This window comes from Bufo gargarizans, chromosome 11, assembly GCF_014858855.1.
Source record: "Bufo gargarizans isolate SCDJY-AF-19 chromosome 11, ASM1485885v1, whole genome shotgun sequence".
Lineage (NCBI taxonomy): Eukaryota > Metazoa > Chordata > Amphibia > Anura > Bufonidae > Bufo > Bufo gargarizans.
The window spans coordinates 48544441-48557850 of NC_058090.1; the positions used below are offsets into that span (position 1 = coordinate 48544441).

The following is a 13410-nucleotide window of genomic DNA, read 5'->3' on the forward strand; positions in this document are numbered from 1 at the left end:
TCTGTTCGCGCTTCCGGCGTTCACATCCTGCTGCTGCTCGCCTGTCTGCGCTACAGCGTAACTTCGGCCTTCCCGCTCACCGCCTCATATGCGACGTGCCCACCAGGTGGAACTCCACCTTGCACATGCTGGACAGACTGTGCGAGCAGCAGCAGGCCATAGTGGAGTTTCAGCTGCAGCACGCACGGGTCAGTCGCACTACAGAACAGCACCACTTCACCACCAATGACTGGGCCTCCATGCGAGACCTGTGTGCCCTGTTGCGCTGTTTCGAGTACTCCACCAACATGGCCAGTGGCGATGACACCGTTATCAGCGTTACAATACCACTTCTATGTCTCCTTGAGAAAACACTTAGGGCGATGATGGAAGAGGAGGTGGCCCAGGAGGAGGAGGAGGAGGAGGAGGAAGAGGGGTCATTTTTAGCACTTTCAGGCCAGTCTCTTCGAAGTGACTCAGAGGGAGGTTTTTGGCAACAGCAGAGGCCAGGTACAAATGTGGCCAGCCAGGGCCCACTACTGGAGGACGAGGAGGACGAGGATGAGGAGGAGGTGGAGGAGGATGAGGATGAAGCATGGTCACAGCGGGGTGGCACCCAACGCAGCTCGGGTCCATCACTGGTGCGTGGCTGGGGGGAAAGGCAGGACGATGACGATACGCCTCCCACAGAGGACAGCTTGTCCTTATCCCTGGGCAGCCTGGCACACATGAGCGACTACATGCTGCAGTGCCTGCGCAACGACAGCAGAGTTGCCCACATTTTAACCTGTGCGGACTACTGGGTTGCCACCCTGCTGGATCCACGCTACAAAGACAATGTGCCCACCTTACTTCCTGCACTGGAGCGTGATAGGAAGATGCGCGAGTACAAGCGCACGTTGGTAGACGCGCTACTGAGAGCATTCCCAAATGTCACAGGGGAACAAGTGGAAGCCCAAGGCCAAGGCAGAGGAGGAGCAAGAGGTCGCCAAGGCAGCTGTGTCACGGCCAGCTCCTCTGAGGGCAGGGTTAGCATGGCAGAGATGTGGAAAACTTTTGTCAACACGCCACAGCTAACTGCACCACCACCTGATACGCAACGTGTTAGCAGGAGGCAACATTTCACTAACATGGTGGAACAGTACGTGTGCACACCCCTCCACGTACTGACTGATGGTTCGGCCCCATTCAACTTCTGGGTCTCTAAATTGTCCACGTGGCCAGAGCTAGCCTTTTATGCCTTGGAGGTGCTGGCCTGCCCGGCAGCCAGCGTTTTGTCTGAACGTGTATTCAGCACGGCAGGGGGCGTCATTACAGACAAACGCAGCCGCCTGTCTACAGCCAATGTGGACAAGCTGACGTTCATAAAAATGAACCAGGCATGGATCCCACAGGACCTGTCCGTCCCTTGTCCAGATTAGACATTAACTACCTCCCCATAACCATATATTATTGGACTCCAGGGCACTTCCTCATTCAATCCTATTTTTATTTTCATTTTACCATTATATTGCGATGCTACCCAAAGTTGAATGAACCTCTCCTCTGCCTGTGTGCTAGGCCTAAATATATGCCAATGGACTGTTGCAGTGGTGGCTGACATGAAGCCTGATTCTCTGCTATGACATGCAGACTGATTCTCTGCTGACATGAAGCCAGATCCTCTGTTACGGGACCTCTCTCCTCTGCCTGTGTGTGTGCTGGGCCTAAATATATGCCAATGGACTGTTGCAGTGGTGGCTGACGTGAAGCCTCATTCTCTGCTATGACATGCAGACTGATTCTCTGCTGACATGAAGCCAGATTCTCTGTTACGGGACCTCTCTCCTCTGCCTGTGTGTGTGCTGGGCCTAAATATATGCCAATGGACTGTTGCAGTGGTGGCTGACGTGAAGCCTCATTCTCTGCTATGACATGCAGACTAATTCTCTGCTGACATGAAGACAGATTCTCTGTTACGGGACCTCCCTCCTCTGCCTGGGTGCTGGGCCTAAATATATGCCAATGGACTGTTGCAGTGGTGGCTGACGTGAAGCCTGATTCTCTGCTATGACATGCAGACTGATTCTCTGCTGACATGAAGCCAGATCCTCTGTTACGGGACCTCTCTCCTCTGCCTGTGTGTGTGCTGGGCCTAAATATATGCCAATGGACTGTTGCAGTGGTGGCTGACGTGAAGCCTCATTCTCTGCTATGACATACAGACTGATTCTCTGCTGACATGAAGCCAGATCCTCTGTTACGGGACCTCTCTCCTCTGCCTGTGTGTGTGCTGGGCCTAAATATATGCCAATGGACTGTTGCAGTGGTGGCTGACGTGAAGCCTCATTCTCTGCTATGACATGCAGACTGATTCTCTGCTGACATGAAGCCAGATTGTCTGTTACGGGACCTCTCTCCTCTGCCTGGGTGCTGGGTAGTGTTGAGCGCGAATATTCGAAAAGCAAATTTTTTTCGCGAATATCGCAACTTCGCGATTTCGCGAATATTTCGAATATAGTGCTATATATTCGTAAAAACGAATATTCGTTTTTTGTTTTTTTCCCCCCCCCCCCACAAAATTACAGTACACATATAATTGATTGTTTCCCAAAGGTCCAACAGCTCAGATCTTACTCACATTGCCTAGAAAGTGATTGAGGCGCGAATCTTCGTAAGGCGATTTTATTAGCGCACATGCGAATATCGGCACGTCCCAGAACAGAGGCAAAGGGCTTTGCATTCATACATTAGTGAATTGAGTTGCGAATCTTCGTAAGGCGATTTTATTAGCGCACATGCGAATATCTACACTTGTCCCAGAACAGAGGCAAAGGGCTTTGCATTCATACATTAGTGATTGAATTGAGCTGCGAATCTTCGTAAGGCGATTTTATTAACGCAAATGCAAATATCTACACTTGTCCCCAGAACAGAGAGGCAAAGGCCTGTGCATTCATATAGTATAGCACCATATTCGCGAATACGTAGAACTTCGTAAAATTCGATTAACGAAAATTCGTATTTTTTATTTTACTTTCCACCTTACAGATTACATTGATCTGTACTCTGTCAACTACTGTCATCACCCCCCACTGTATCTCGATTGATTCCCAAAAGTCTCACATTCCCTAGAAAGTGATTGAGGTGCGAATCTTCGTAAGGCGATTTTATTAGCGCACATGCGAATATCTACACTTGTCCCAGAACAGAGGCAAAGGGCATTGCATTCATACATTAGTGATTGAATTGAGTTGCGAATCTTCGTAAGGCGATTTCATTAGCGCACATGTGAATTTTGCATAAAATATATGTATAATGCGATGCGAAAATTCGAATTATCGCATATGCGAAATAATAACGAATTTGAATAATCGCGAATATTTTACGAATATTCTTTCGAATATTCACAAAATTTTGCGAATTCGAATATGGGACATGCCGCTCAACACTAGTGCTGGGCCTAAATTTATGACAATGGACTGTTGCAGTGGTGGGTGACGTGAAGCCTGATTCTCTGCTATGACATGCAGACTGATTCTCTGCTGACATGAAGCCAGATTGTCTGTTACGGGACCTCTCTCCTCTGCCTGTGTGTGTGCTGGGCCTAAATATATGCCAATGGACTGTTGCAGTGGTGGCTGACGTGAAGCCTCATTCTCTGCTATGACATGCAGACTAATTCTCTGCTGACATGAAGCCAGATTGTCTGTTACGGGACCTCTCTCCTCTGCCTGGGTGCCGGGGCCTAAATATCTGAGAATGGACTGTTCCAGTGGTGGGTGACGGGAAGCCAGATTCTCTGCTATGGAACCTCTCTCCAATTGATTTTGGTTAATTTTTATTTATTTAATTTTTATTTTAATTCATTTCCCTATCCACATTTGTTTGCAGGGGATTTACCTACATGTTGCTGCCTTTTGCAGCCCTCTAGCTCTTTCCTGGGCTGTTTTACAGCCTTTTTAGTGCCGAAAAGTTCGGGTCCCCATTGACTTCAATGGGGTTCGGGTTCGGGACGAAGTTCGGATCGGGTTCGGATCCCGAACCCGAACATTTCCGGGATGTTCGGCCGAACTTCTCGAACCCGAACATCCAGGTGTTCGCTCAACTCTAATAATCTGTTGGTGTAATACAGCCCTAACACGTCTTTTGGAGTCATAGTAACAATTTACAGCTTTTTTTAAAGTGCCTGTCATTTACATTTTTATTTAACCAAGCTGTGGATAAGGTAACTAACATACTATGCAATGTAAATCTTTTCTTTCATTCTTAAACGGAATGTGTCGCCAGATACATCATGTTTGTATGTTAAACATATTTTTAACCATTTTTTGTTGATGTCATTTGAAATTTTCCCAAAATTCTGCAGTTTTTACACCAGCCACTAAGGGTACTTTCACACTAGCATTATTCTTTTCCGGTATGGAAATCCGGTAAAGGATCACAATACCGGAATTCCCTGCTACGGACTAACACCAATTATTGTAAGCAGTCAGTCGACTACTCCCTGCTGGAGTAAACTCACGTATCAGGCAACGTCCCATTCCGGAGGGATCTTGTCTGGGCACGGGGCGGCTTCCTTTGCCCGGTGAGAATCCCCGTTGACGAGGCCCCAGTCGATCAGATGTCGAGTCGCCACTTGTGGTGAGTTGAAGATTTGCAGACCCCCATTATATGTGACCAGCAGCTTCACTGGGAAACCCCAGCGATACTTTATTTGTTGCTGCCTTAACACAGCGGTGATCGGGGCAAATTATTTTCTATTTGCAAGTGTAGCTGCGGAGAGGTCTATGTAGACCGCTATACCTGTAAATTCCTCTGTTGGGGTCGGATTTTGCCTTAGGACTCTCAGGAACACTTCTTTGATGGCATAGAAGTGGATCCTGGCAATAACATCACGTGGGAGAGATGAATCGAGTCCCTTAGGCTTAGGCACTCTGTGGATACGATCTATCATCAAGTCCCTTTCTGTGGACTCAGGCAGCACTGCTTTAATAAGCTGTTGCAGGAGATGTTCCAGCTTGTTTGCTTCTACACACTCTGGGATCCCACGGATTCTGACATTGTTCCGTCTGTGTCCATCTTCCAAGTCTTGTAGCTTAGCTGTTAGTTTAGCAATATCATCCTCCATAGCCTCATGGGCATCAATAAGGGTGTTGTGGGAGGTAGCAAACTCGGTCATTTTAACCTCCAAGTGAGACGTGGGTTCACCAATGCTCTGGATGTCTTTTCTGAGATCTTTCAGAAGCCCCAACATGTCCTCCTTCATAGAGGAACGTAAATTGTCCAGCATGGAGCGCATAATGTCCGCTGTAAGCTGAGTAGGTTCGAGGGTTTCCCTCTCAGTCCCGCGTTTGTCAGCAGAGCTATGCGTGGGTAGCAATGGCGTTCCCGCCGGAGAGGTCAGCATGCAAGCTGGACATGGAGTCCCTCCCAGGCCAGACTCTGCTGCCGTCGTTTTACCGAAGAATTCGGTCAGTTTTGCTGGACCAGGACGCCTTCTGACCTTCCCCATGTCTGGAGTCCTTTATAGGGCTTCAATTGTCTGTGGTAGGGCACAGGAGTAGTAGCTGTGAGCCGCTTATTAGTTGTTAAGTCCGGAGCAGATGCGCTATGCGACCGGTGCCATCAGCGAGCAGGCCACGCCCGCTTGGGTAGTTTCTATTATGTAAGCCTCACAAAGCGACTTCAGACCTGAACTGGTCCATAAAAAGTGGGTTTTTGAAAATCTCTGGAAAATTTCAAGATTTGCTTCTAAACTTCTAAGCCTTGTAACGTCCCCAAAAAATAAAATGTCATTCCCAAAATTATCCAAACATAAAGTAGACATATGGGGAATGTAAAGTAATAACTATTTTTGTAGGTATTACTATGTATTATAGAGAAATTGAAACTTGGAAATTTGCTAATTTTTCCAAATTTTTTGTAAATTTGCTATTTTTTTTATAAACAAAAATGATTTTTTTTCCTCCATTTTACCAGTGTCATGAAGTACATAATGCGACAAAAAAAAACTACTCAGAATGGCCTGGATAAGTAAAAGCGTTTTAAAGTTATTCAGTGACACTGGTCAGATTTGCAAAAAATGGCCTGGTCCTTAAGGTGAAATATGTCCGTGTCCTTAAGGGGTTAATAGAGTGGAGTTTGTTGTGCTATAGGCATTATTATTTTGGTGTATGCCCCTGGATTTTAGAATAAATGTAGTTGAAAAAAAAGCATAAACAAAAGGAAGGTAAAAAGCTGGGTACATGCCATATACCACTAGAATGGGCAACTAGTTAAGTGCAGTAACTTGATGGAAATAGTGCGCCCCCCTAGTACGATAGGACGAGGCTATGTGCACTATGCATTCTGTGCATCCCACCCCCTGCCAATGGCCTAATTTCTCCATATCCAGCCTATGGTTCCCATTTTCTGGATGGATATATTGTTGTATGATGAACAAATAAACGGACAAGGAAACTAAATGTACAATAGAACCTGACATAGAATGGGGAGTTCACAAAATGACAAAAATGCATTCAATTCGCTGTTGAACTACCAGCTTCAGTCTCGTAGCAGATGGTGAGTAATGGATCAAATAGCAGATAATGTAGGATTTTAGAGGCTGAAAAAGACTGGCAGGCCTGAATGCCGCTTACTGAGGAGGTTAAAAAAAAACAAAAAAAAAAAAAAAAAAAAAACAGCAACCTCATCTATTTCCCAATTCTTTCTGGAACCGAAAAAAAAAAGTCAAAGCATTTTGTTGAGCGATTTAGTGATTTTTTTTTCTCCAAATAACTTTCTAAAATGCCGGAAATAAAGAGAACATTAACCATGCCTACAAGCTGCATGCTGCCATAGTCTTATCTTCTTAACATTTAGGTTGTGATCCTCTGTCTTGACATTATTTGTTCTTGTGAAAACACATCTTGATTCATGATGAAATCTCTTCCTTACAGGAAATTCCACCCTTTATGCACTTGCTACTCCCATCCTGCATAAACTTTTGTTTGCAGCAGCCAAAAAGGTAAGTCCATTGAAACAGTACAATAGCAATGAGCCAGAATGGCAACATTGCAATTCATTATAAACAGACTGCTCTGTACATTTCCACTACACCTAATCAAAGGTTTTCATGACCTCAACCCTGAGACTCATTTCATTAATGAGGTCGGGTTCACCCAGGAGGTTTCATTGCTGGCCCGTAATAAGCATTTTTGATGTGGTTATGAATTTTCCACCCTTCATATATACTCTAAATGTTCTTGTTGCTACAAACTACGCATGGTTCTGGAAAAAGGAGAATATCATAAAGACCAAATAACACAGGTTCCCTATTCCCTTCTAAACTGGTGAGACAAATGGGGAGATCCTGGTCTTTCCATGTCATGTATGAAGATATCACAGACATTTACACACATTAGGATCATTGTTTTTGCTCATGGATAGTGTGTGTGTTCTGGGAAAGCTTCTGAAGTACATGCCAAAGGTGCCCATAGTCTTCCATCGCCAGATGGAGCTCAAGAATGCCTTTTTGGCTTCCAGCACTTCAAAAAATAAACATGAAACCGTGTAGATGACAGCAATTTCAGTGCACAGAGTCCAGTAAAATATGTAGGTGTTAGGCTACTTTCACACTTGCATTGGGCTGTCCAGTTTTGAAATCCGGAACAGGCTTTCAAAACGTCAGCACAACGCTTCCCCATTCATTGTCAACGGGGACAAAACTGAAAAAAAAACTAAAATTCCATTCCAGTTTGTTGAGTTCCCATGACAGACACATAATTGCTACAAGCAGCACTTTTGTGTCCGGCATGGGAAACTGAACAAGCATGTAAGTCAATGGTGCCGAAACCATTTTTTTTCTGATATAATACAACCGGATCAGTTCTGAATGGAGGCAGACTGTAGTATTATTCAACCGGAAGTGTTTTGCTGTGGTTTTGAGATCCCCTGCCGGCGCAGGAGCTGTGTACAGTATTAGAATGTATTGCTCGCTAATTCTACACCTTTTGCCGACTGGTCGAATTCACAAGGGTCTGCAGCGTGAGCCACGTGACTTATTCTCTACATTCATATTTTATATGCATGCGTTGTACTGAAGCAAGAAGAATCATAGGCTTGTTATATGCAACATATATGCAAATACACTGCCTGGCCACAAAAAATTTCACGCTCTAATATTTCGTTGGACCGCCTTTAGCTTTGATTACGGCACACATTCACTGTGGCGTCGTTTCCACAACCTTCTGCAATGTCACAACATTTATTTCTGTCCAGCATTGCATTCATTTTTGTATTGGGAGATTTGGACCACTGCACAAAGTCTTCACCAACACATGCCCAAAAATTTCAAAAGGGTTAGGGTTCAGGTCTGGACTCTGTGGTGGCCAATCCATGTGTGACAATGATGTCTCATGCTCCCTGAACCACTCTTTCACAATTTGAGCCCGATGAATCCTGGCATTGTCATCTTGGAATATGCCCGTGCCATCAGGGAAGAAAAAAATCCATTGAAAAAATAACCTGGTCATTCAGTATGTTCAGGTAGTCAGCTGGCCTCATTTTATGGGCACATAACATTGCTGAACCTAGACCTGACCAGCTGGGAGGCTCTTACCTATTTACTTATTTGAAACCAGGTGGAGTGTTTTTTTTTTTGGCCAGGCAGTGTATCTAACATTCTTAATAACTGGTTTGTTGTGTATAATGTACTGTATAAATAAAGTCTTCTGGAACCAGAGCCCTCAGAGAACATTCTGGAAGCCTAACATTTCATATCTGTCCCATACTGTTATTGATATAGCTATAATTTTATAATTTGGAGCTTAGAGTGAATGCTAAAATAAACTACTCTAACAGGCAACTAAGTAAGTTTTCCTGTACACCAGTTTGGAGAAATTTCCCACCATGTCAAGAACGTTTTGAAAGATAGGTGGACAGTGACATACTTATCTGTGACATTTCAAATATTGATAGTTCGAGTGATCTGGAAAGACAAGCATTGTCATTTCATTGTCATCAGAATGCTATAAAAAGTATGACTCATGTGTGGCTTCCAGACAAATCTCTTTGCCAATGTCAAAGATCTTTCCTCCGTTGTGATGATGAGCATGAAGAGCGCACTGCGGAATTCCATTAGTTCTGCCTGGATTTCTGGAGAGTCACACATGCTCTGATCTACAGCAAAGGGATTGTTGGCTCAGAATGTAATACCCTGTGTTATCATTAGATTTTTCATTTTGTTAAATTTGATTAAGCAGCTTTGCCAAAGTTCGACAAGAAATTTGATATATATATTTTTTATTAATTCGTCATGAGTCGCCATTTTAAAAACCCATTCAGCCTATTAATCAATGGGACCGTTTTTAACTGCCGCTTAGACAGAAGTGCATACACTTAACGGCTGCTAAAAACAGTTATACGCTAGTGCAATATGGCCTTTTGAGTTAAAAATAAAAAATCACTCACCTCATCCACTTGATCGCACAGAGGCAGTCCGTTCCTCTCTTCATTGAAAAAGACCTTTCTCAATCAAGCGGACTGCCTCTGCGCAAGCAAATGCATGAGATGAGTATTTTTTTCCTGTTATTTCTAAGACAACTCCAGACGCCATTTTAGGAAAAATGATTCGTTACCACGAAGTGCAAGGAAATTCGGTTTCGTTTAGAATATAAATTTTTCTAAAATTCAGATCGAACTCCACTCCGGAAGCTTCGCTTCGATCAACACTAGTTATCATTATGAGGCCTAAGAAGTGGTGGATTATTTGAACCATAGGCCTCCGGACTGATTACAAAACTTGGGCCCCCACCACGTTTATAGTTGTCAGCAGCAGGCTTTATTCCATACTCGCCAACTTCCTTTAACATGAATGCAGGAGAATAGGGTGTGCATGGCCTAGCACACTGTTGAAAATATTTCAGGGCTAGACATCAAGCCATGCCTTCTTCAATTCAAGACACACGCCTTTATTTGTGGGGGCTTTGCTCGCTCATTGTATTTGGCCACGGAGGTTGTGTTTGACACAGCCCTTAGTGCCACACACTTTTAAGGGCTAATCTCCCTAGAAGTGCCAGGAGGCTTCTCCAGCGTCCAGGAGATTTGCCAACTCTTCCAGAAGTCTGGGAGAGTTGAGTTGGCAAATATGTTTTATTCCTATTGAAACAATGTCTGAGAGTTTAGAAAGAAAAAAAAAAAAAAAACTTTACTTACTACTTTACCTCCCCCCTCCTTCCAATCCGACATAGAAGTTCTAGTGCCCACTTCCACCTCATTGTTCAAGAAATGCCAGTGAGATCATTAACGCTATAACCAATTATTGGTCCTAGCCACATGCTGTTCTTACAGCAGTCACATGTCGGTCCCGAAAAAAATAAAATGGATGGCAGTCATCATAACATCTGCGCCGGATTAGTGTATGTGTAATACATTCACTTAGCTCCCTTCTAGTGTTTCCACATTTCAATCACAATACACTCATGTATGCTGCTAAACAAATTCAGTCACCCCCCCCCCCCATACAACTCCTTGCAGATAAAATACTTTCATCTGTAATGTCTTTATTTTTAATACTGTTTTGTGTTTGCATGCAATTGTAGTATGAATTTTTGACCTTTTCTTATTGTTAAGGATTCACAGCATGAAAATTTAGTAAATGTCACATTTCACTAACCTGGACTTTGGAATGATCTCTGGCTGAGATGATCGATTAGTAATGACCATACTTAATCTTGGCAGCAAAGCTTCACCCAGTGGTTCCCAACATGAATCTAAACAGTCCATTGTATAATGGGTCATTAGAAGAAATCTTGAAGGGCAAGAGACATTAGCTTGCTATCTCTGCCGCTCTTGCAACTCAAACTCACAAGTAACAAAAAATAAATGTTAAATCAATGGTATCTCTTGTGAGGTTTTTGAGCTTTATCTAAAAAAAAACAGCATCAAAAACTGCACCAAAAACAGCACGTGTGACTTCAAAAGGTTTTAATGAACCCACTAAAATTCCTTAATCCTCTGATCAGAAGATAGACGTTTGTAAAATGGTTTTGTGTTTCATATGACTACATGAGGATATTTTGGGGTCATACTGGAACGTAAGGCTGGTCATACACAGACATTGGTTGACTGAACAATCTATCTTTCTTGATCCCCCATACACATGCCCACTTGGCTAAGTCAAGTTTGTGTGTGTTGTAAAACGGGAGAGAGACCAAAAGCATAAGGCAGTTAAAATCTGATCTGCCATCAGGTGGGAGAGTTGGGAGGCCTCCATGTGGGATCGATAAAAGCTTTAACCTGGCTGTCATGTTAGTAGTAGACAGACTATATTGTGTGGAACAGGGTTGCGTGATAATTTTGGGATAATGGGGGGTTATTTATCATAGAACGGCATTTTACACGAGTTTTGGTGCTTTTGGAGGATGCGCTTCATTTACAAGGAGGGGCATGCCTTGACATAAATTAGGTGCATCCTACACCAGTCCATGCGTCTAGATTGAAATCTACTCCAGTCCCTGACTGGAGCAGATTTCAATCATTTACACCTGGAAACTGGTGTAAAGGTTTGTGAATTTGTCAGGGTTGATGGGCCACCACTCTCCCGCTCTGCCCCCGTCACTACCCAGTATTGAAGGTGGTCTAAAAATTGCCACATACAGTCCAATTGAGGCTCACTGGCATTTAAGTCTTAACACTGGGCCGTGTGATTTATTTATTTTTTTTACGAAAAAAACTGTCATACGAAGTCTTGATAAATGACCCCCAATATGTTGAATGCTTCTGCCATTTCTTCCCAATGGTACTATATTTGTTCACGTTACCTGTCAATCATAAGGGCAAATGTTGACAACACAAAATCCAACCCGCAAAACTGCCTGACATTAATGCCAAATCTTTTGTTTCTCTGCATAGGTAGAAAACCCTAATCCAGATGAGGTACGAGCAGGACGCAGATCCGTGTATGACACATGGCTTAAGAATGGACCATCATCGCATGATCCAAACTTACCATAGTATGTAGCTCATTACAACAACAATTGCATATGATTATGGTAAACAAGAAAATATCTCAGTTTGTGTCCATTTGGCCCATAATATTCTGCTGCAAAAATATAGTAATACAACTTAATAGCGGGGAACTTGTGCATACTACAATGGAACCAACAAAAATGTTGTGAAAGGGACGGTATATGTCTGAGCTCATTATGAATGACTTACAGTAGTAAGAGTCAACTGAAATTTAGGTGAACAACCTGAACATTAAAAGTCATAGGCTTCTACACTTTCACTATTGCTTTGATGCATTTATTTTTGGGCAAATACATTTCATTTGGGAAGCACTTATCCCTTGCATTCATGTTTAAAGAGGGTTTTCTCACCACAGAAAGTGAGGGTATATTACTAGGATACACCATCACTGATCGGTGGGGCTGTGACTGCTAAAACACCTACTATTCCAGAGTATGAAGCATACACATTGCTAGTTCTAGCTGTGATGGACATGCCATCCTTTTCTGTGACGGGAAAATCCCTTTAAACATCAAAGACTGCTCTAGCTGACCTGTGTGGTCATAAGCCTTAGAGTATTGCTCTAATGCCCAAATGGTTAGTCTGTAAGTAGTGGGATGTGTTTACAACGAGTTTTCCCATCGGGGGGGAAGGGGTTAACATGGCACTGGTAAGGCTGTCTGTCCACAGATGGCAAGTTGAGAGTGGGGACTAATACAGGGGAGTTAGACCCCCGTATTTGGTAAAAGAGAGGGACATGTCACACCTGGGAAGAATCCAGGGGTTTTACTTGAGTGACCAAATTCAAAACAAGACAGTGGAAGTGTAGCTTGTGACTCTCAGCCAAGTATGGGCAGAGAGCCCGCGTTCTGTGAGCTGGAGGAGAGCTTGCAGATTAGTGTGCCAGTTAGCCAAGAGTAGAGACACTAGAACGTGGAACAGTGTTTCTTGACGAGACAAAATACCCAGCCATGAACTGCCACAGCCACCCCCCCTTGTTTATCAAGTTGTATCTGTTGTTCAAATCCAGTGCGTCTCTGGCTCATCCCTGGTCATAACCATTTAGCCAGAGCAGTAATTCCCTCACTCGCTGTGTCGAGATCTTACATGTCCACCCCTGGATGGTAGTTTACAGTTTAGATTATGCTAATTTCAAATTTTATTTGGGTTTTACAGTGTGGGAAACTTGGGCTCAGGAAGTGACTACTCACCATTCCTGCAACTTCTTGGAGTATCTGCAGTAGATGTGAGATACAACTATGACCAGGTACTATGCCAAGACATAAACATTATATTTTATGCAAAGTCGATGCTGAAAATCATTGACATTGTTAAAAGGGGTTGTCCAGTCCTTAAATAGGCCATCACTATCTGATTGGGGATCAGACACCCCCACCCCTGTTTATAACTTATCCCCAATTCACTGGATAGCAGGGTGCAATTTGTGGTTAAAGAGGAAAT

The 13410-nt window shown here is 43.6% G+C and overlaps 1 protein-coding gene across 4 annotated transcripts in view; it reads left to right on the top strand.

The window, feature by feature from the left end:
- LOC122922106 (N-acetylated-alpha-linked acidic dipeptidase 2-like) overlaps window positions 1-13410 on the top strand; it is a 155890-nt gene that overhangs the window by 125509 nt on the left and 16971 nt on the right. For all 4 annotated transcript variants that reach the window (XM_044272581.1, XM_044272580.1, XM_044272582.1 and 1 more), the window contains 3 exons: window positions 6900-6967; window positions 11854-11954; window positions 13126-13216. In XM_044272581.1, coding sequence (XP_044128516.1) covers window positions 6900-6967; window positions 11854-11954; window positions 13126-13216 — 260 coding nt within the window. The remainder of the gene's footprint in view (window positions 1-6899; window positions 6968-11853; window positions 11955-13125; window positions 13217-13410) is intronic.